At 47.7% G+C, this 21,312-nt stretch overlaps 2 protein-coding genes across 2 annotated transcripts in view; both read left to right on the forward strand.

The window, feature by feature from the left end:
* Positions 1-153: 153 nt before the first annotated feature.
* On the forward strand, positions 154-675 carry LOC111813312 (submaxillary gland androgen-regulated protein 3A-like). The gene is made up of 2 exons (XM_023703831.1): positions 154-327; positions 463-675. The coding sequence occupies exons 1-2, from the start codon at positions 154-156 to the stop codon at positions 673-675; spliced, it is 387 nt and encodes a 128-aa protein (XP_023559599.1).
* Positions 291-21,312, forward strand: part of Vps26b (VPS26, retromer complex component B) — a 25,216-nt gene continuing 4,194 nt past the window's right edge. Inside the window, exons 1-3 of the mRNA XM_004643690.2 lie at positions 291-960; positions 11,467-11,623; positions 18,887-19,051. Of these exons, the coding sequence (XP_004643747.1) occupies positions 738-960; positions 11,467-11,623; positions 18,887-19,051 (545 nt within the window). The 5' untranslated portion in view covers positions 291-737. The remainder of the gene's footprint in view (positions 961-11,466; positions 11,624-18,886; positions 19,052-21,312) is intronic.

The raw sequence follows: 21,312 nt of genomic DNA on the forward strand, positions 1-21,312 counted from the left end.
CTCCCGGAAGCTATATATCTTTAAATGTGGATAGTAGCTCAGTTATACAGAATCAAAACGATAAGGGAAAGCACCCCCAGACAGTGTCTCCATTACTTTATATTTAACGGAACGTCTGGGCCCAAGTTGTACTGGAAAGAAGCTCGGACCGCCATGTCAACTGAGGGCGCGCCCGCCTTCCTCCCGCTGCGCACGCGCAGTGAGCGCACCTCCCGGCAACCGGGGAGCCTGGAGCGGGAGAGAAAGTCGTGCGCATGCGCGCGGCATCTCCAGCGCATCGGCCCGGAGCTCGCCTCCCCTCTCCCCCCTGAGCCGCGGAACACCTCGGTGCGGTGCGCCGTGGGAGCCTTGCGTGCTCTCCCTGCTGCTAGGCGCTAGACCCGCCCGGTGGGCTGCGGAACGCCGACTCAGGCTCTGCGCCGCTGCCCCTCTGGAGTTGCACAGTCGATCCTCTTCCGCTAGCTGCCGCCAGCTGCTCTGGACTGGCGAGGTGCAGCGCGACGCTCCCCCGTGAAGCGCTGCTGGGGACGCGGCAGCCTGCCCGCCCCCCCGCCCTGCCCGCCCTTCCCCGTGCGGCCGGCCTCCCCGTCGCCCCCCGCCCGCTCCCCTAAGCCGAGCCCAGCTGCGGTGCGGCTGCGAGCGCACTCCCGCAGGGCCCTCGTCCTCCATCCGTAGGGCAGCCCGCGGAGGCGGGAGCCGACCTCGGGGAGCCCGGCCCGGCCCGGCCCGGCGGAGCGATGAGCTTCTTCGGCTTCGGGCAGAGCGTGGAGGTAGAGATCCTGCTGAACGATGCGGAGAGTAGGAAGCGAGCGGAGCACAAGACCGAGGACGGGAAGAAGGAGAAGTATTTTCTCTTCTACGACGGGGAGACCGTCTCCGGGAAGGTGAGCCTCGCGCTTAAGAACCCTAACAAGCGGCTGGAGCACCAGGGCATCAAGATCGAATTCATCGGTCAGATTGGTGAGTCGACCCCCGGGACCTCCCCTGCCCCTGCACCATCCGCCTGGCCGGGGCCTGAGCCAGGCTGGGGGAGAAGGGGCAGGAGGGCCCGGCTCCAGCCGGGCTGGCTCATCAGTGTCCCTTGTCAGCTGCAGCCCGAGGCCTGGGGTTCAAGCTCAAATATCACCCGTGGGCGACTCCCCTGCCTCGCCGTCTTCCCTGCCACAAGTGACAGCGCACTCACTGTCAAAAAGGTGGGGCGACTAGGGCGGGAGGAAGCGCCCTAGTGTACGATCGATCGATTGATCCATTGGTAGGAGAGACACCTGGACCGTGGGTGTCCGCGCGACCTCACCGTGCGTGGAGCCCTGCTTCCGCCCCAGGATTTCTGAGCAAAGCGCTCCAGCCATAGCCTGCAGGTGGATTTGTTAGCAGAAACCGAGCTGCCCCACCGGCCTCCCCATCTCCCGTCATTTACAGCTGTCAGATCCAGAGTTAAGCTGCGCCCACGCCCATGCCTCTTCTCTTTAGACGTGTGTGGAAAGGCTCGCCAGTTGTCTTATCTCCTTAGATCTGAACTAACTATCCCGTACTTGGTTTTAAAAGAAGGCCTGCAATCATCTGCCTCATTTTGTCTACCTACCTAAACAGCATTTCAGAAACCATATTAGAATGCTAGTCTTCAGCCATCTAATTTTCTCCTTAAAGAAGTAATGTTTCTAAAACCACAATAAATAACCAATATTTCTCAATGCTCCATAAAAATTTTCAAACACAGTCCTTTCTCATTGGACCTAGACAACAAGAGGCATTAACAAAAAGGGAAATTTGGGGGCTGTTTCAGAAGATTTCCAATTCAGAGATTATTGGACACCGTCAGTTACCAGAACTGTCAGGTATTTCTAAAATTAACCATTTTTTGGCACGAGATCAAGAGTAGGCTCACAAAAATGCGTAGTGGACTACAGACACCTCTGGCAAGGAATCTATATCCTGTACCCCACCCAGTGCTTAGGATACTGTTTTTGGAGACTTCCTTGGGATGGTTATAGAACTTTATCATATCCTGAGCATTGAGCAAAGCATTTGTTCTCTCTCTTTTGTAAGGGCAGAAAACACAGATAGAGGTAGGAGGAACCCTAGCAGAAGTCCTGGCAGCCTGACCCTGCAGTCTGCTGTTCAGCATCAAACATCTTTGCCTCTGATATTTGAGAAAATGAAATCAGGTTAAAGACTGCTGATCCTATAGGAACCTATCGTTATTTTAAAGGCAGAGTGTGACAGCGTTGTTGCTTGTATTAGAAAAGAGGTCGGAGAATAGGATTCATGCCTTCTGCTTTTCTGCTTCTGGCTCAGACGGTTCGGTTTCTTAACAGCAGTGCTGTTGACACATAGGGGCTGGTAGGGCTTTGTTACAGGTTTTAGCATTATTGTTAGTCTGTACCAATCTAGTGTCAGTGGCACCCTGGATAGGTAACCACAAAACTGGTTATATTACTGTATGGCCCTAAAGGTTAAAATCAGACTTAGTAAAGAACCACAGGTTACATGAGATAGAAGAATTTCATGTTACATGTGCTGTATGAAACAATTGAGAAATCCTTGCTTACTGAGCGTTGGCATTTTCAGATAGGAGTTTTAAGGTTACCACATCAATTCTTTGGCTCTGTGATGCCGATACACAGGCATGTTTAGTCTGTTCTGTTTCATCAGTCCCAAGCGGTCTTTGCCATATGTGGCATATTCCTGGAGCCAGACAGTATAAAATGAGCCGATCTAAAAGGAACCCCTCTGGTCTAAATGAAAGGGGGTTGAGGGGGCTGTTAGGTATATGTGCCCCCCCTGGTCTCTTGTGCAACTCCTTAATTCCAAGATGTCATCCTTACTGAATTTTCTCAAAGCCTTTTGTTGCTTCTGCTGCTAATTTTTCCTAGACTCTTAGTCACTCTGGGCTGAGTTGGCTGTGAGAGCTTGGGAAAGTTCGGCCTCTTGGTGGACCTCAAGTTTTTTGGATGTAAAGGAAGGGTAAGAGGGGCTGGGGAGATGGCTCAGTGGAATAAGCGCTTCCCTGGCAAGCACAAGGGCCTGAGTTCAATCCCCAGTTCCGCCAAAAAAAAAAAAAAAAAAATAGGAAGGGTAATAAAATCACCTGGTGATTACTTTGAGCACATCAGGGAATCTTGTCTCAAGAGCTTTTTAGAGTTCTTGTACAAAAATGATAGTAGTTGATAGAGCGATATTTTCATTTCAGAAGTTCTATTGTAGTCACTGATTTACTGTTTTTCTTACACCCCTTCTTGCCTGAGCCGAGTAAGATTTTCACGTGTACTTTAGCTCCTGGCTTTTAAGCACTTGCTTCTGTCATGTGAACCAGTCACACTTGATTTTGCACATAGAGACAACCCGAGCTGTGTGCTTACATTTTCAGTTATCCATGATTCCATGAGAGAATAAAAATAAAGTAATGGGCAGATTAATAGATGGCCTGTTTCTCATTAGTGTGCTTTGGGATGTCTTTCTTTTTTTCTTTCTTTCCTCCTCCTCCTCCTTTCTTTTTTGTTGTTGTTACAGGGAATTTGGGAATTGAACCCAAGGCCTTTGCACTGAGCTACACTCTCAACTTTTTTTGTAATTTCTTTTCTTTTTTTAAATTTTGATGAATTCCTGAGCTTCCCAGGTTGGGCTCTTAACAGTCCTCCTGCCTCGGCTTCCAGGGTGGTGGAGTGACAGACTTGTGACACTGACAGGTGGGGATATGTTTCTTGATGAAGAATAAGATATGAGAAGTCCTTGTGATTAAGTGTGAAAGGAAGGGAATTTGTATTCCTAAAACTGGGAGCACAAAATGACTTTGCTTAGAGTCTTATTTTTCTGTTTTATTCTCTTGGTTCTCCCCAGAAGCATAGCATGAAGCATTGTGTCATACACAGAAGGCATTCGTTCTGATGAGACCTTAGGGCAGTGAAGTGAGACTGCTGGGTGACTTTGCTAAAGTTGTGGTCCTGTGGTTTTCTCCTTCATTGCATTCTTTGTGTATCAAGTGGGTAGAACTTCCGAAGTGTTGTAAGGTCTGTTTGAGTATGGGTGACCTAGAAGGTTAGAAGGTTACATCACTGAGCTCTGACTTCTTTCATCACTGATTTTGCCCGGGGATGGGGGTTTTGGGAGAAGTGAGACTTCTGTCCCCATCCCATCTCTGAATGCCCAGTGCCTGCTGGACATGTCCACTTGAATACAGTCCAGCTGCCTCAGTGATGCATCGAAGCAGAACTGTCCACAGTCCTCCCCCACACGTTTCGCCACCCAGCCTCCTGTTTCTCCACTGTGGCCCTTGCCTCCTGTGTCAGTGCAGCCCCAGAAATAAATCTAGGGGTCACCTGAGGGTCTGCTTACGTTCGGGTCGCTTTGGACTTTTGGTCTTGTGCAACAGCTCTGCAGTAGATCTGTTTTCACCCTCACTGGGGGTTTAACCAAGCCCCGCTTGGATGCAAGTTCTCTGAGTAATACCTCAGCGTTTTTGAAAAATTTTGAGGTAGGTTCTCATCAAGTTCTTCAGGCTGGGTTTGAACTTGTGTCCCTCCTGCCTCGGCCTTCTCAGCAGCTGGGATTACATACACACACCATCACACAAAGATTTTCTACATAGAGCTTCAAATCCGCATCAGTGGCTTATTCTCTGTTGCGCCCTTCTCTTATGCAGCCTCTGGGTTGAGCTTTCTGCTTTCCCCCGCTTCACACCATCTCTTGTGAGGATGAACTTTGTCAAAGGCTCTTCTGAGATTGTCAGTCTCTCTCATAAAGTTCTTATCAACTCCCTATTGGCTCAAAGCAAATTCTTCCTGAGCTGACCCCTATGTCTCTTTCCCTATTCACCTCTCCCTCGCCCTTTTCCTCAAAGCAGCCTGTTCCAGAATTTGATATCTTCTTTTTTTTGTACCAGGGATCAAACTCAGGACCTTGGTTTGCCAGGCAGGTGCTTATGGCTGCTGCGCTATCTCCCTGGCCCAGTATCTTCCTTCTGTATATCAACATCTTTCTAAAAGGATGCTGTCCCAGCTACCATCACCTCCTTGGTGAAGCCTTTCCTGACTGGCCTCCCTCAGGCACTTGCTGGAGTGTTCGTGACAGGCCTCACTGTTCTTTCTTCCCAAGCAGGGTTTGTTTTTGTGTATTTAAGTTGTCTTCCTCCCTCTCCTGAGTGCCTTCCACTATTTGTCCCAGTGGCTACCCTAGTAAGAGTTACTCAATATAATGTATCTATTAACTGGAAACATTTGTCAAATCCAACACTTGACAGAAGCTATTCTCTGGATTGTTTTTCCCTCATCTTCTAAAAAGCTAGAATTATTTTAACACATTCCTGTTGACTTGAACCACTGGTGGTCCATGCTCGATGGCCCATCGGGTGACATAGGACAGTCACACTGGGTGATAGAAACTGCCCAGTGTGGGGTCGCCATGCATGTACAGTGGCCCCTTCATGAATATTTTAATGTAAAAGTGGGAGAGTGCAGATTTCCTTTTCTGTTGACCATTAGTTGGCTGGGCTCTCTGCCTGTGCCCGTAGCTCAAGGCCACCGAGAACTCTGGTGATGGTGACTTGCGTGCCCCCACCGGGGCCACGCCCTCACTGAGGGGTGGGTAAGAAAGTGCTGACACACTCCATTGCACTCACCTTCCCCAGTGCTGGGGACGGAAGTCATTCACACTGAGCTACATCCCCATCCTTTTTCTTTTTTCCTATTTTTGAGGCAAGGTCTCACTAATTTGCTTTTGTCCAGGGAGGCATTAAACTTGCATTCCTTGTGCCTCAGCCACCCAGCGTGCTAGGATTACAGTGGACACCACAGGCCCAACCTCGGTGTCTCGGCTATTGTTCTCCTGTTGCTAGGACAAAATACCCGACACCCAATTTGAAGGAAGGAAAAGGTTTATTTAGCTCACAGTTCAGTGGAGGTTTCAGTCCATACTTGGCTGACTCCAAGGCAGGGTGGCACGTGGCACAGCACAGCCATTCATGGCAGTGGCAAAGAACAAGAGCAGGAAAGCCAGATGAGAGTGATAGCAACAGAGAGCAGGTCTGTCTCCCTTATGTTGCAGTCAGGCTATCTGCCCCAGGCCGGGTGTAGTATGCACACCCGTAATCCCAGCAGCACTCACAGCCATAATCCCAGTGGATCATGAGTCAATCACAAACTTTGGAAGTCTGCCCCATGACTGCATGAGGCTTGGGCGGGGTTGGGGGACAACTAGACACAAACCGTAACACATGAATTTCTTGCATCACATTCTTTTGCCAAGTTGAGACTGATCTCTCTGTAGGAGAAAATGGGAGCTGTTGGACCTATGGGCCATTTGGCTCTGATGGTACAGTTTGAATATGGCCCCAGAGAACTTATTATTTACCTAGGTTGTGTATGTTGCTATTATCTTTGCTTGTCAGTTTTTGAACAGCATTAGTATCCTCCTGGACCTAGCAAACTTTTTCAGTGGCTTGCTCTGTCTTACAGTGCCAGCAGGGTGTGGAGAGATCCCCAGGACAGTCCGTGGGATAGTAAGATGTAAGGTCTATAGTTACTCCACCTGCTGCTGTTCACCCACAGTTTATATATAAAGAGTAAGCAGTGAAGGGTACTGAGGGAAGAACTGAGTTATTGAAAGTAAAAAGAAAAAAAAAAATTCAGCAAGAATCCTTTGGAGAACACATCTTAAAAGACAGAAGGCAGGCCTGGGCTGCTTTGGTTAATTGCAGCTAAAGAAACCCATTAGAATTGGAAGGTCAGTCTTTTTTTTTTTTTTTTTTTATAATTTTTTTTTTATTTATTTGAGTGAGTGAGAGAGAGAGAGAGAGAGAGAGAGAGAAAGAGAGAGAGAGGTGTGTGTGTCCAGCTCAGCCCACCAGGGGGCGGGGCTGTCTGGCATGTGGTGCTGGGGATTGAACCGCAGTCCCCGATGCTTTGCTAAGCTTGTTCTAAGTAGGTGCTTTAGACCACTGAGCCATCTCTCCAGCCCCGGAAGGTCAGTCTTGTAGAGGAGAGAAACCATGAACATCCCTGTGCTTGAAAGCCAAAGAGGTACTTGTCTAGATCATTGAAAAGGGTTAGTGAGCCAACAATGCTGATCAAACCAGTACTTTCAGAATTTCCAGAGACGTTGTGTTGTTTTCATTCAGTACCCGTTGGTATGCTGAGTGAAAAGCATGTTGAGATGAAAGCCGTTAACCCTGGCCTGCGTGCCAAGTGGCCAACTGGGCCTGGAGGGCAGCTGCATGTCACCGAGCTGGGGATGTGTGGTGCAGGGGTGTGTCTGCTCCCATGGGTGCGCCAGGAGCCAGGACAGGGAATGGGCCATGCCAAGCATGGATCCTGACCAGGCTGCCAGCCAGCAAGGGACTGGAAAAGTCAGACAGAGAGGCAGCTCTCACAAGACCAGCGTGAAGCCCGGATGGTGTGTGGTGGCCCGGTCCCAGCAGCAGGTGATGCAGCGCTGGCTCAATTTCCCCCTAAGTGGCAACCTCATTTCTTGGCTGTTGGTGTCAGGTTTTACCATAAAACATCCTGAATGAAGGGTCAAGAAGGAAACCAAAGACGGGGAAATTTCCTTCAAAAGATAAAAAGTAAACCAGTCAGTTCCTATTTTCTATTTTGGAAATGTGTGGTCTCTGAACACTTTGGTGGTTGAGAATTAAAAAGGAGTAGCGGAAGTTGATGGTCTTTAGGGCCCAGCCTCCTTAGAGTCTCTTTTTTAAGTTATGCGAGACAGCCCATCAGCAGATGAACGGATAGACTGGTATTTTCTTTTTTTTTTTTTTCACTCCAGATGTGTTTTATTATCATTTAGAATTCAGTCTACAAAACTCATGTTCTATTTATAATTTAATACATTTGACAAGGAGATCTTTTTTATTGTGTGTTTAGATAAGGGTTGCCTTTTTATATAATGGTACCCCATCTTATGAACTTAATTCTTTCCACAGTTCTGTTCACAAACTGAATTGGTTGTAAACAAAATCAAATTCATTGGTTAGGGTCATTTTTTACGTTAGGGGGAATTTTAATTTGGTTAGTAACCAACTGAATTTGCAATTAAATTGTGGAAAGAATTAAGTTCACGAACCAAGTTACCACTATATACAGAGTCTGCTAAAAAATGTCTGCACTTCAGGAAAAGAACCCCTTGTATAAATACTTTCATACTAAATATATTGAGACATAATTAGACTGGTATTTTCATGCAATAGAATACTACTGTGCCGCAAAGAAAGATGAACTTGGGTCCTTTGTAGGGAAATGGGTGCCCCTTGAGACCTTCCTGTAAGTGAAAGAAATCAGACACACAAGGTTAAATATTGCATGATTTCTCTTATATGAGAAACCTGAAGAATAAACACAGAGTAAAATGAAACGTCAATTATCGGAAGCAGGGGGATATTTTGATCAAATGGCAAGGGGATTGAGAGATGGAGTGATGTGGGAGGGAGAGCAGGGGCTGGGCGTGGAAAAGGAAGTGAAACTTCCTGCGATGCCCCAGCTCTGCAGGCGGAGTGTGACCATGTGCAACAGACGCGGACTAACTAACGAGCAGGACAGGGAGAGACATGAGGGAGGCAGCAAAGAGGGGAGGAAGGGAAAGCGATGAGGAGGACCTGATGCATGCATTTTCCAGCTCTCCAGAGGTGTGTAAACACTGTGTGCAGCAACATGTACTAGTAAGAAAAGATGATGGGAAGAAGATGCAGAGTCCCACCCTGCCGACTTTGTCCCCCCTCAAGTAGTATATTTCCTTAAATATGGATCATGAATCATTAACCTGAGTAAGGAAATACTCTTAATGTGACAAATGCCATGTTGCTTAGCTCCAATAAAATCAGAATGGGAAAAAACAGTTTCACAAGAGAAAAACCAGTCTTCCTGGCAAGCAGCAAAATAGGCCTCCTATTTCGGTGTCTTTGGCCCACAGTATTTGCAGCATTCCAAACAGTTTATAAATTGTAAATTTAAAAGGCCAGTGCAGCCCCACTCAGACCACATCCGGGCCCCCCTTCCACTGCATCAGACGCAGAAGCTGATGTCTGTTGCAGCAGGAAGAGCAGCCAGGAGAACACAGTGCTGTGCAGGAAAGGGCCTCGCCTCCCCAAGTGCCCTGTGGCAGCCGCGGCAGCGGCAGGGCACGGCGTCAGATCGCTGGTGTGTGCGAAGGCTCTCTGAACAGGCTCTGTTTTGTTTGTTTTTCGTGTTGCCTTCCACCATGTGAGCCACTTGTGTATTTTTCCATCCCTCTCTTCCTGTATTCTTTTTTGTTTGTTTGTTTTTTGCGGAACTGGGGATTGAACTCAGGCCCTTGTGCTTGCCAGGCAAGCACTTATTCTACTGAGCTATCTCCCTAGCCCCTCTTCCCGTATTCTTGACTCTGGGATTTTTCAGGGCCATTGGTGCTTTTCTTTGCTTTTCTCTGACTTCTGGAACAAGGCTCCCAAATTAGGTGTTCAGTTCTCAAATAGGAGCCAGCGCTAAACATTTTAGAAAAGGTGTATTCATAGTGAAAGATCAAAGTATGCCCATCGAGTAAATCAGCCACAGAACCACATAATACCAGCATCCCCCATGTGGGGTTATCTCTACTACTGCTACCTTTGTGAGTTGATCATTTTACTTTAGGGCTGACATTGAACCCAGTACCTTGCATGTACCAAGTGAAATATTCTGCTCCTGAGCTGCACCCCAAGCCCGAGTTGGCTGGCTCTCTGTGGAAGAATGGCCATGTCAAAAGAGGCTCCTTGGTCAAGAAGAAGGGAGAGTTTGGGAGCCAATTGGAGAGCATGTTCTAACGTACTTGTTTTCTTTCTGGTGATGGCTGGTCCCCTGGGCAGGACTGAACACTGTTTTGGCCCTGCAGAAGCAGATCTGGTTTCCTGGGCCCAGAAGGATTGTATCATACTCAAGGCTCAGAGCTTGTGCTGCCCATGCTAGACCTGGAGCAAATGCAACTCTTTTCAGCTGCCCCAGTGCTCAGGTCATGTTAAGAGAGATGGGCATCCAGCCCCCGGAGAGGCCAAGAACTCGGTCTTGTTTGCAGTTGTCCCAGAGACTGCTCTCTGTGGACTTAGCTTTTCTCTCCAGGCAGCAAACCACAGAAGCATCAGGAGTGCTCTTGCACTTGCTGCCCTTCCGAGCTCATCAGCATGGCTGTAGGTTGTAGCCCAGCTTAGCACTTGAACCTGGGCATACCTGAGGAGTGCTGGCTTGAGTTCGTGTGGGTGGATCTCATCACCTTCTGAACTGAATTGTACCCGATGTGAGCCCAGGTACAGGACCCCTCCAAGAAGCCAGGGATATGGGCCTCATGTTTAGAGGACCGTCAGTGCCAACTGGGAAAGAAAGATACAGCAAAACTTCAATGGCTGAATGCGGACAGACATAAAGTAGGACAAGTGATGGCATGAGCTTGTCACAAGGAAGAAATATTTCCAGGAGAGGGTGAATTTAGAGCAGTGCTTCTCAAAGTGTGGTGCCCCCCCCCCCAGGAACTTGCTGGAAGGGTACGTTCTGGGCCCCACTCCAGACCTGAGTCAAGTAGACCTCTAGAGGATGCTAATGCACGCAGAGTTTGGGGACCGCTGACCGAGGTGAGTGAGATGACATGAAAGCATCCATGTCAGATGGGCCACGGGCCTGTCTTTCTTAGTGGCTGCAGCAGCTAGTGGCTGTGCTGATTATTTGCCATCTGCTAGTCACTGTCCTACATGTTTTACCTGTGTCACCTCCTCTGCTTCTCATTAGAGCAGGTTATAGACAGATGTAGTTCAGAGGAAGTCTGCTGTAATCTCAGCCCTGCAGCCGACTCTGGGGCTCCAGGCCAGTCCTATGACTGTGCCACGCCTCAGCTTCCTTCTGTTCAATGGGCAATAAGGTCTGACCTAGCTGTCTTGCAAGACTGCTAATGGATGACACAATTACACAACAATGTGTATCCTTTCAGAAGTTAGATATGTTAAGATGAGGCAATTTGATTTTGGGTCCCTTGTGTATAACCCTCAGAGCTGCTCCTCCCTGAGGCTGGGTGAGGCTGTTTCTCCGCTGTCCATATACTTCTTACTTTTATGGGGGAGAGGGGTGAAGTTACTGGATTACTACCAGAGCAACATCTTAGGACTATAATGGGTGCTCCTCGTGCCACAGAATTTCAGTATACAAAAAGGATGAGCCAGGCATTGTGACCCACACCTCTGGTCCTAGCAACTTGGGAGGCTGAAACAGGCGCATCACTTGAGCTCAGTTCAAGGCCAGGCAAGGCCACATGACACACTCCCTCCAAAAAAAATCTATGGAAAGGAGGCAGGGGGAAGGCTACTGTTGGGAAATGTGGCAAGGGGGGTGTCGTGGAAAGAGAAGGGGTCCAGAAACAAAGCTGGAACACAGCAGTGTTGGGGGGGCGTTCCTTCCAGAAGGGTGGTACCTCTGGCTTGGGGCAACCTCTCAAGGTCCTGTGGAACCTGACTCTGATAGAAGAGTTGTTGTCTCTTTCCAGAACTCTATTATGACCGTGGGAATCACCATGAATTTGTGTCCCTGGTGAAGGATTTGGCTCGGCCCGGAGAGATCACTCAGTCCCAGGCCTTTGATTTTGAGTTCACCCACGTGGAGAAGCCGTATGAGTCTTACACAGGGCAGAATGTAAAGTTGCGGTGAGTGCCCCTTCCCCCATCGCAGAACTAGCCCCGCATGGGCAAGGACCTGAAGCTGTCCCTGCTTCGGAAGATCTCTGAGAAGGAAGAGTTTTATGGTGTGCTGGTAAATGTTTAACCATGGGCTTTGTGGGGGCAGAGCCCTCAGTTTGTAGCACCTGTCGATTTGTGTAGTGTAAGACACTGAAGCCAGTTTCCAAACACGAGTGTCTGTTCCTGCACGTAGATGTAGGGTGAAGTGGGTGGTAGCTACCGTTCCATCGTGCACGCACTGGGAGTGCATTCCCTTCTGCGCCCAGTAGGGCAGCCATTCAGAAGCATCGAGTTTACACTGCGCGTGGCGGCCTACCGTGGGAGGCTGAGGCAGCCTGTGCTTGGAGCCAGCCAGTGCTGCGTAGTGAGTGCAAGGGTTGGCCTGAAGTACACAGCGAGACCGTGTCTCAAGAAACCCAACCAAGCACAAAAAGTAGCATTGCGTTTCTCATGTATATTACCTTTGTTTTAATACAATTAATTATAAAGGTAATGTAATTAACTTTAAATACTAGCTGCATTTCACAGCCAGGTCATAAAGTTGTTGCAAATGCGACCTTCAGCTTGGTTCCGATCTGGCCCCAGCATGGCCTGGCTGAGCATCAGCGGATACTGAGCCCTCGTCCAGCTCTGCTTCAGCAGCTTGTGAGCTTGGGCTCCATGACTCAGCTTTCTCACTTGAAAAGCGAGTAATGTATTTAGATTCTGCTTTTAGATCTGCCTTCTCCATCTTTTGGGCTTGACAAGAAAATGAAATGCAACATAGTATAACAAAGTCTCTAAAAATTACATCTACGTACACCCTCGTACACCCTCATTTATAGCACTGCATTTTGTAATAACTAAATCTTGGAAGCAGCATCTATTAACCTTCCACAGATGGGTGGGTAAAGAAGATGGAATACTACTGTGCCTTAAAGAAGGAAATAAGTCACACCTACATGTTTAAATATCACATGATTTCTCTTATAGAGAAACTCAAAATACAAAGAGCACAATATAAGGGAATAAGAAGTAGAGTTCTTCAAATGGGAAGAGAAACAAGAGATGGAGAGGGAGGGGCCAGGGAGATAGATCGGCAGTCTAGTGCTGCTCGGCAGGCTCAAGGACCTGGCTTGATCCTCAGTACCATATGCCGTTTCGGCCCCGTGTCTTGCTGGCCACTGAAACTGGGCATGGTGGTGCATGCCTATAATCCCAGTGCTGGGGAGGCTGAGACAGGAGGATCACTAGGAGTCCGTGCTACGTAGCAAGGCCCTGTGCCAAATAAATAAATGAATCTTTTACAAAAAGAGATGGAGGTCTGGCCAGAAAGCTCAGAGGATTAAAGCGCCTGCTTAGGCAGACATAGGGACCAGGGTTCAATCTCCGGCATACCATGCTGTCCCTGCCCCTGGAGCATGCTGAGACTGCAGTTGAGACTGTGGTGGTGTGTGCCTGTTATCCCAGCACTTGGGACGCTGTGTAAGGAGACCCTGTATACCTTGTACCAAATACTTTTGTTTTTTTTAATTTTTTTTATTTTTTGGCAGAACTGGGGATTGAACTCAGACCCTTGCACTTGCCAGGGAAGCGCTTATTCTACTGAGCCATCTCCCCGGCCCTGTACCAAATACTTAAAAGAAAAATAAAAAGAGATAGAAGGGGAAAAGGATTATAAATAAAAATTGAAGAAGAAAACGGAAACAGCTTTTGCAAATTGGAAGGGGATCAAAGAATTAAGATACGTTACATGCATGTATAAGCGCCGCAAGATAAAGTGTAATCATTATGTACTACAAACATGTATTAATAAAAAAAATTAGAAACCAATGAACACAGGGCTGCTAGCGTTCCTGAAGTTCTAAGCTGCATCCCTGGCACTGCATGTGGTGTAGATAAGAAACACATTGGAAGTACATGGTGTTACTTTTACTGTTCCAGTCTTGGGAACTTGGACCATAGAGACTGATGCCAAAGCTTCTGGGGTAAAGTTCCACAGCAGCTAGACATTGTTAGATTTAATTGCAGAATTATGCAATATGACTGAGACAAAGCACTCTGCTTCATCCCAGGTCATGCTGCTAGTTTCCTAAGATCAGCTTGCTTTTTTGTTTTGTTTTTGTTTCCTGTTTTGGTTGTTTGACCCAGCATCTCACAATGTAGTTCAGGCTGTCTTTGAACTCACAGCAGTCCTCCTGCCTCAGCCTCCTGAGTGCTGGAATTACCATCATGCACCATAGTGCCCAGCAAGATCGATTGTTAGCACCTTAAGGCCACACTTGGGCGGTGCCGACTGCCGCTCCCTTCCCTTCTTGGTTCTCTCTTACATCAGAAAGCGCTTGTCGTTCTTCACACGTCCTCCGTGCAGTGAGGTCTCCGCATGGCTGTGCTCCCTACCAGCAGCGCTGGCTCACTGCCGTGTCACTCAGTGACGCGACAGTGAGGCTTAGGTAATCATCACTTAAGCTTGGCTGTGGGATTTATTAATTTTTTTCACAGCAGATTTGCTTAAATATTTTTATGTCGGAAAGAAAGGTATTGGAAACAGTATGGTGAGTTTTCAAGAACATAACGGGGCTGGGGGTGTAGGCTCAATGATGTTGATCAGTGTGCTTAAAATCCACACTGTTTGTCCTTTTGTGATAGGACAGAGTGCCCCGAAAACTCACGCCTTTTAGTGTATGACAGAACTGCCTTCCTGTTTGTAAGAATTCATTGCATGTAAATACGTTTTATTCCTTTACTGAGGGACACTTCACTTACTGGACTCAAGCCTGCGCTCTCTCGCTCATTCACCCCCTTCTGCACACTCTCTTAAATGTCTAATTACTGTATGATCAAGCCACTTCAGGGTAGGTATTTAAAGGAACTGAAGACAAGCCTTATTTATATACCCTTGTTTCAGGTAGTATAATAATCAAAGAACGGGAGAGGTCACTCAAGATGGTGGAAATAATTTCAAGGAGAAAGAATTACTTTTTGTACTGTTTTGAGGGGGAAAAAAAAAGGCACTGGTAGCTAGGCATGCCTGTAACCCCAGCTCTCTGGGAAGCTGAGGCAGGAGGATTGCAAGTTCAAGCCCAGCTTGGGCAACTTAGCATGACCTTATATCAAAATAAAAAATCAAAATGGGGCTGGTGAAGTAGCTCCCTGCAAAGGCCCTGGGTCAGTCCTCAGTACCACACACACTCACACACACAAAAGAAACAAGGAAGCCTACTGGGAGGCCATGCGTTCTTTTTTCCTTCCAGAAGAGCAGTTTCTGTTGGGTGGATAGTGGTTAGTCATGGCTGCGGAAGAAGATGCAGCTGTCCATGTAGACCTGTCATGTAGACCTGTCATGTGAGACCTGTCAGTCTCTGAGGAGAGGCACAGAACCTGGCAGGCCAGGACGCATGGCCTGTAGAAGAGCTTTGGGATCGAGTTTGAGACTTAGTAGGTGCAAAGGAAGAAAATGTTAGCTGTAAAGAGACAGAATATTTTGGGAAAATTCGAAAAGTAGAAGCAAGGCCCTAGACCAGAATTAGAATCATGTGGGAAGCTTTGAATACTATTATGTCACTCGACAGAACAATTACATGTTTATGTTCATAGGTATGAGGACTTTTCAGTCCTGTGATTTTAACGTGTACCCAGGTTGAGAGTATTTGTGCCAGGTTTTAAGAGAGGAATGCTATTGAAAGATGCAGAGAAACATGTAAAACCTAGCATGGGTAAGAAACAGCACAAAGCAGAGAGGGAGAAAATTATGAATCTTGAGATGGAAGGCCTTGTCTTTTTAGTAAAGGGTACTGTCTTCCACAGACAGGGAAACCTGGAAACTGAGCAATTAGAAGAAAGGTTAGATACAAATGTCTTGGCCGGTGTGACAGACATTACTGAGATGAATAAAAAAGATTGCCAAGAAGTAATCAGTGCCTTTTTGCTCCTGTCCAGAGACTGCCTGAGACCAAGGGCAGCAGAGTAATTAATTTTGCAGAAGACATTTCAAGGCAGTCTAACATTAAAACAGTGGCATGGCTACCTTTGGGTCTTTTAGCCAGGTTTATGTTGAGAATAAAGAGCAAAGAGCCCAGCAGAATGATTCAAAATGTGAGCTTTGCCAGAAAGAAAGCTCCATTAAAGTTGTGGCCTGCAAAGATGAAACAGAAGAAATCTGTTGCTGAAAAGTCTAGCAAGGAAAAGCCAAGTATTTCAGAAGAGACAACAAAAAAGATGGCCTGAGGAGATCACAAGAACCAACAAGCTGGGTGTAGTGGTGGTGCATACCTGTGATCCCAGCACTCAGGAGGCCGAGGTAGAAGGATCGCTGTGAGTTTCTAGGCCAGCTTAGGTTACATAGTGAGTCTAAGGCCAGCCTGGACTACATAGGGAGACCTTGTCTCAAGAAGAAGAAACAAACAACCAGCAGAACTCCAGTTGTAGCGAGTGGCTGAAGCCGGAAATTGGTCATATGTGTGGGGACAAGACGAGGCCAAACTGCCTGAAGCAATCAGGTTACCCCAATTCTGAGACAGTTCCGGCCATTAGTTGCTAGGCAACCCTGTGTGCATGATACTAACTTTGTAAAGAGTATGGACGTACAGTGCTTGTGCAGTTCCTCTTCTCCCTTCTGGAAAGTGGCTTCCATCTGACCTCAGCTTTCATTTCTGGTCGATTTTTTAAAATCTCTCCATTTTTCTCTGGGACCGTTGAGAACTGAGCAGGTCATGGCATCCTGACTTTGCAGTTTCAGAGCTGCAAAGATGATAAAAAGACTTTCTTTTAAGAAGGTAAGCCCCAGAGCACCACGTTCCCAAATGGCAGCAGCCTCTGTAAGTTATTTCTCGGGATGCGGTTCATGTGCACTGGACTGATACAGACAGGAGAGCAGGGAGAGACCGGATATTGCTCGAACTGGCAGCAGACCTCGGCATCGACCACGAGCGCTGGCTTAAGTGCATGCAGAACACGAGAGTTGCGGGCTCAGGAAGGTGCCAACCCGACTTCAGAAGCAGGCCTGGGAGGCCAGGCAGTTACCGCTGAGATGGCAGTAGATAGAGCTGTGAGTGTGAAGCCAGTGGTGTATAGAGACCTCAGAAGTTTGGAGAAGCCAGAAATGTGGATCGTCTGAGGAAAACTGCAAGAAAGGAGCAGAGCCAGCGCCAGAGGGAAGCTGTGGCCGCCACTTTCACTGGAAATGCTGCAGAAGCAGAGCCACCGCAGCCCTTTGGAGCTCACATCTTGCCACCAATTGCCTTGGATGCTGCACATGGAGCTACAGCTGTCTTGTGCCACTGAATGTTGGAAGTGTTTAACTCTTATTTGTATAAGAGCTTAAAGCTAGCCAGGGATATAGCTCAGTGGCATAAGTGCCTTCCTAGCAAGTGCAAGGTCCTGAGTTCTATCCCTGGTACCACAAAAAAAAAAAAAAAAAAAAGCTTAAAGCTAAGTTTGCCTTAAGTCTCAGCGAAGACTTGGGACTCAGACTTTTTACAGATGCTGAAATTGTTAGGACTTCGGCAGCTCTAAGCGATGAACTGAATGCCTTTTGCATAAAGGGATGTATATGGCTGGGGCGGAATGCTACAGTTTGTGTCTAGAAGTCCCTCCCAAAGCCCTACACAGTCACAGGGGTGTGGCTGAATCTAGGGTCTGCATTGCTGGGGTAAAGTGTGCTGCGTCAAGGGGGGGTGATTGCTAGAGTGGCACGACTCATCCCCGCAGTCTGGATAACATAAAAGGGGCTCTTGTTGCTTTGCTTCTTTCTGCCCACCACGACTTCCCCTGTGCAAAGCCACTCTGCCTTGGAGCCAGACAACTATGGACTGGAACCTCTACAAACTGAGAGCCAAGCGAACCTTTCCTTCCTTAAATTTGGGCCTCAGGTATTTTGTTTCCCCAACAAGAAAAGTAGGTAAGACAGTAACATAAATGTGTAGCTGGTGTGGTTAGCATGCCTTAGTACTTTCTCCATTAGTAGTTACAAGGTTGTAGAGATTATCTGAGAGTCATTTGGAAGACAGTATAAAGGGCTTTTCTCCATCATTGCCCGTTAGCATAGTGGGGGATGCTGGGGAATGCAGGGGAAGGCAGTGCTGAAGGGGCTGGCCCTGGAACTCAGGCTCAAGGTTCAGAAGCTGGAGCTCTGTTTAACTGGTCCCTGCTGCAACAGTCTCCTCTCCAAGACCGAGCCAGCAGGTTGCTATTCAGAGTTTCCGTTGCTTTGCACGAAGACTTTCCCTTTTCGGAATACCTTTCTTCCTCTGCCCACACCACTGGATTGCAGTATCTCAGTCAACACTTCGCATGGGTTCTAATTTTTCTGTTATGTGACATCTCCTGCATGGACTGGGAGATTCCTGTGACACTGTACCGTACCCATACCATGTCTAATATGGTGTGCAGCATAGTAAAATTTACCAAATGAAAAGGTATTTGATGTTCTCATTTCCTATCAACATTTTCCAGCTCTCTTTTAACTGTGAGGGAATTGAGAAATGTTTATTGATCAACTTTATTTGGGTAGGCTTCTATTTATTAATTGGCTTTCCAATCACTGGGATAAAATACGCTACACCTAAAATGTAAGTTTCCTTTAGCTGACAATTTCCGGTGGGTTCAGTTCCTGGTCAGCAGATTTCAAGGCAGGTAGCATGGTGAAAGGGTTGGTGAGGGCAGCTGCTCACACCACGATGGCCGCGAAGCAGGGAGAGCGAGCTGCCCACGCCCAGGGGCCGGCCTTCGCTGTTCAGGCCTCACCTCCTAACAGCGCATTCAGGTGTAAACTTACCAGCGGCTTCATCCAGTGATGAGTACAGCACCGCATGACCCAATTGCCTTCTGAGTCACCTTTTCCAACTCCTAAATACATGAGATTTGGGGGGTGGAGATTTTAGATTTTAAACCTTAGCAACTTATACTCAAAAAGGCAGAAGTTGAAGAAATGTAACCAACCTGTGTTGCGTATACTTAGGTAGTGGGCATTGGTAAGGTCTAAGCATAATATGGTTTTGGAATACAATACAGAGAAGTAATGTGTAGTACAATGGATTTGGGAAGAGGGATTCAATCTCCCTGAAACTGTAGTAGCATCATTTTTGTTTTAAATGTGTATTTGTGTGTTTTTTTGAGAAGTGGGTTCATACACAAAGCTCTGAAGATTAAGAATTACTAGAAGGCCTCTCTGAAGTGGATCAGTTAGCTCTCCGTATCGCGGTAGCTCTGGAAAGTGGGAGTATTCACTCATGCAAGCTGTATCTTCCACAGCTATTTCCTTCGGGCCACCATCAGCCGCCGCCTCAATGACGTTGTCAAAGAAATGGACATTGTGGTGCACACACTGAGCACATACCCTGAGCTGAACTCGTCCATCAAAATGGAGGTTGGGATCGAGGACTGCTTGCACATTGAATTTGAGTACAACAAGTCCAAGTAAGTGTCCTGGGACCCAAGGTGGTGGCATAGTTATTTATGGAGGCTAAGACAGAAGCTGACCTGATGCACAGTGATGGGAGACCTGTCATTAACTGTGTACTGGTGACATATTCTTGGGGGAAGCCACAGTAGGATGGTGAGTACTGTTACACAGTATAATGGTACAGCACATGCGTTGGAGTAGCTTCAGAAAGTGGAGGCGGAAACACAAACTATACTACAGTAAATTAAAATGTTACATTTAATTCGAATAAGATGTTATATTTCAATTAAATATCCTAACATGGCTTTTCAAGGCCAAGCTAAACTGATCTTGAGGTTATTTGTGTTGGACTCCAAGTACAGCTATTTCCGTCTGTGGATGAGATCAGTCACAGAGTACAATTCCATTGTCGTCTGTTTCCTCTGTCTTTAACAACCCTAGTGAGGAAACCCAGCACTGGCAGTGGCTTGCTGCTTCCTCCTGAGCTTCAGCTCCTATGTATTGTGGCAAGGACACCTGATGCATTTTTATAAAGATCCTGAAATAACTATTTTAATTGGCAAGTTGGTAAACTGTTGCAACTGTTTTACTGTTGGGACATGAAAATAACTGCGTCTGAATCATAAAACTTTTTGGCAGTCTGACAATTTAAATGGCATTTTTCTTTTGAATATAATACATTCCTGAAAATATTTGGAAGTCAGATACCTACAAGGAAAAGTGGATATTCTATTCATAGGGAAAAGTAGACATTCTGTCCATAGAGAGCCTTGAAAACAACCACGGAATCCCTAGTTATGGTTCTTACTGTAGGCCCAGAGGCCGGGGTAGTGGGAGCTGAGCCACATGGCTTGCCTTTGAGGGGGTTGGGAGCGCAGGCGCATCTGGGAGTAGGCAGGAAGTGAAGGTGTGCCTTTCTCTCCCTGCCCTCTGGCATGGAACCCAGTGGGCGCCCTGTGGCGTTACCACTACACCTGGAAGCAGCCCGCTTGGCCTGGCCTCTTAGAGCAGGGGTGAGGTCCTGGAAAGAGCTGATCTGGGCCTGGAGGGGAACCAGCTTCTTCCCTCCTTGGGCTCGGGGTTCTGTGTGGCCCTCCCCGCCCTGTGAAGTCACCCTGTGAAGGCAGCAGCCCGCAGCAGTGGCACCTGTAACAGCTCGGGCTGGCCATTCAGTACGTATACATGAGGCCACGAGGAAGTAGAGCGTGGAGGAGCATCACGTGCGCGTAGCACCCCGCCACGGCGATTGTAATCGTTATGTACTACGGACGTGTTAAGAAAATATTATTTTAAAAGTATATACAAGACCAAATTTAGTATACAAAAGGTGCGTTAGTGAGTCAGTTACCTGTAGTGAAGGCACACAGCTGGAGAGATAGCTCAGTGGCATAAGCGCCTGCCTGGCAAGTGCAGAGTCCTGAGTTCAGTCCCTGGTACCAAAAGAACTTCCACGTAATGACAATAAACCCATGTCGGTGAGAAGCGTACTTCCAACCTGCTGCTCCGTTCATGACAGACTGCTCCGTGTGAGAACACATGATTTCTATGTAGTAGAAAGGACCCAGACTTTGGATCAGGCCCTATTCTGCTTGTGGGAAGTTTGGCTAAGTTAGTTAGTAGGTACTGCCATTTTGCACCTCAGTTTCTTACCTGAAAAGTGAGGAATGTGGACCAGGTCAGTGGGTTTCAGACACAGAAAAAGTGTGATGTGAGAGGAGGAGCCACAGTTGTCTCATGTCGGGTACTTCCGTGTAAAAGTTCACTTAGAATAAAGAAACGCGGGGGCTGGGGAGATAGCTCAGCAGTCTGAGCGCCTGCCTCGAAAGCACAAGGACCCAGGTTTGATCCCTGGTACCGCATGCCATGCTGGTCCCATGCCAAGCTGGCCACAGAAACTGGGTGTGGTGGCACACACCTGTCATCCCAGCGCTGGGGAGGCTGGGACAGAAGATCACTACGAGTCCCAGCTGTGTAGCAACCCCCTGAACCAAATAAATAAAAGATTAAAAAAAGAAAGAAAGATTTTATTTACAAAACTTTGGAAAACCTTAGAGTCCCTGGGCATTAACTGTCACTGTGAAATGCTGCTGGCAGCCCCCGCGCCCTCCCCCGCGTGCTGAGGCGAGGCCCCGGCGCCCTCCCACCCACGAGTGCTGAGGCGAGGCCCCGGCGCCCTCCCACCCACGAGTGCTGAGGCGAGGCCCCGGCGCCCTCCCACCCACGAGTGCTGAGGCCAGGCCCCGGCGCCCTCCCACCCACGAGTGCTGAGGCGAGG

The sequence above is a fragment of the Octodon degus genome, unplaced genomic scaffold (assembly GCF_000260255.1).
Source record: "Octodon degus isolate 3935 unplaced genomic scaffold, OctDeg1.0 scaffold00182, whole genome shotgun sequence".
NCBI lineage: Eukaryota > Metazoa > Chordata > Mammalia > Rodentia > Octodontidae > Octodon > Octodon degus.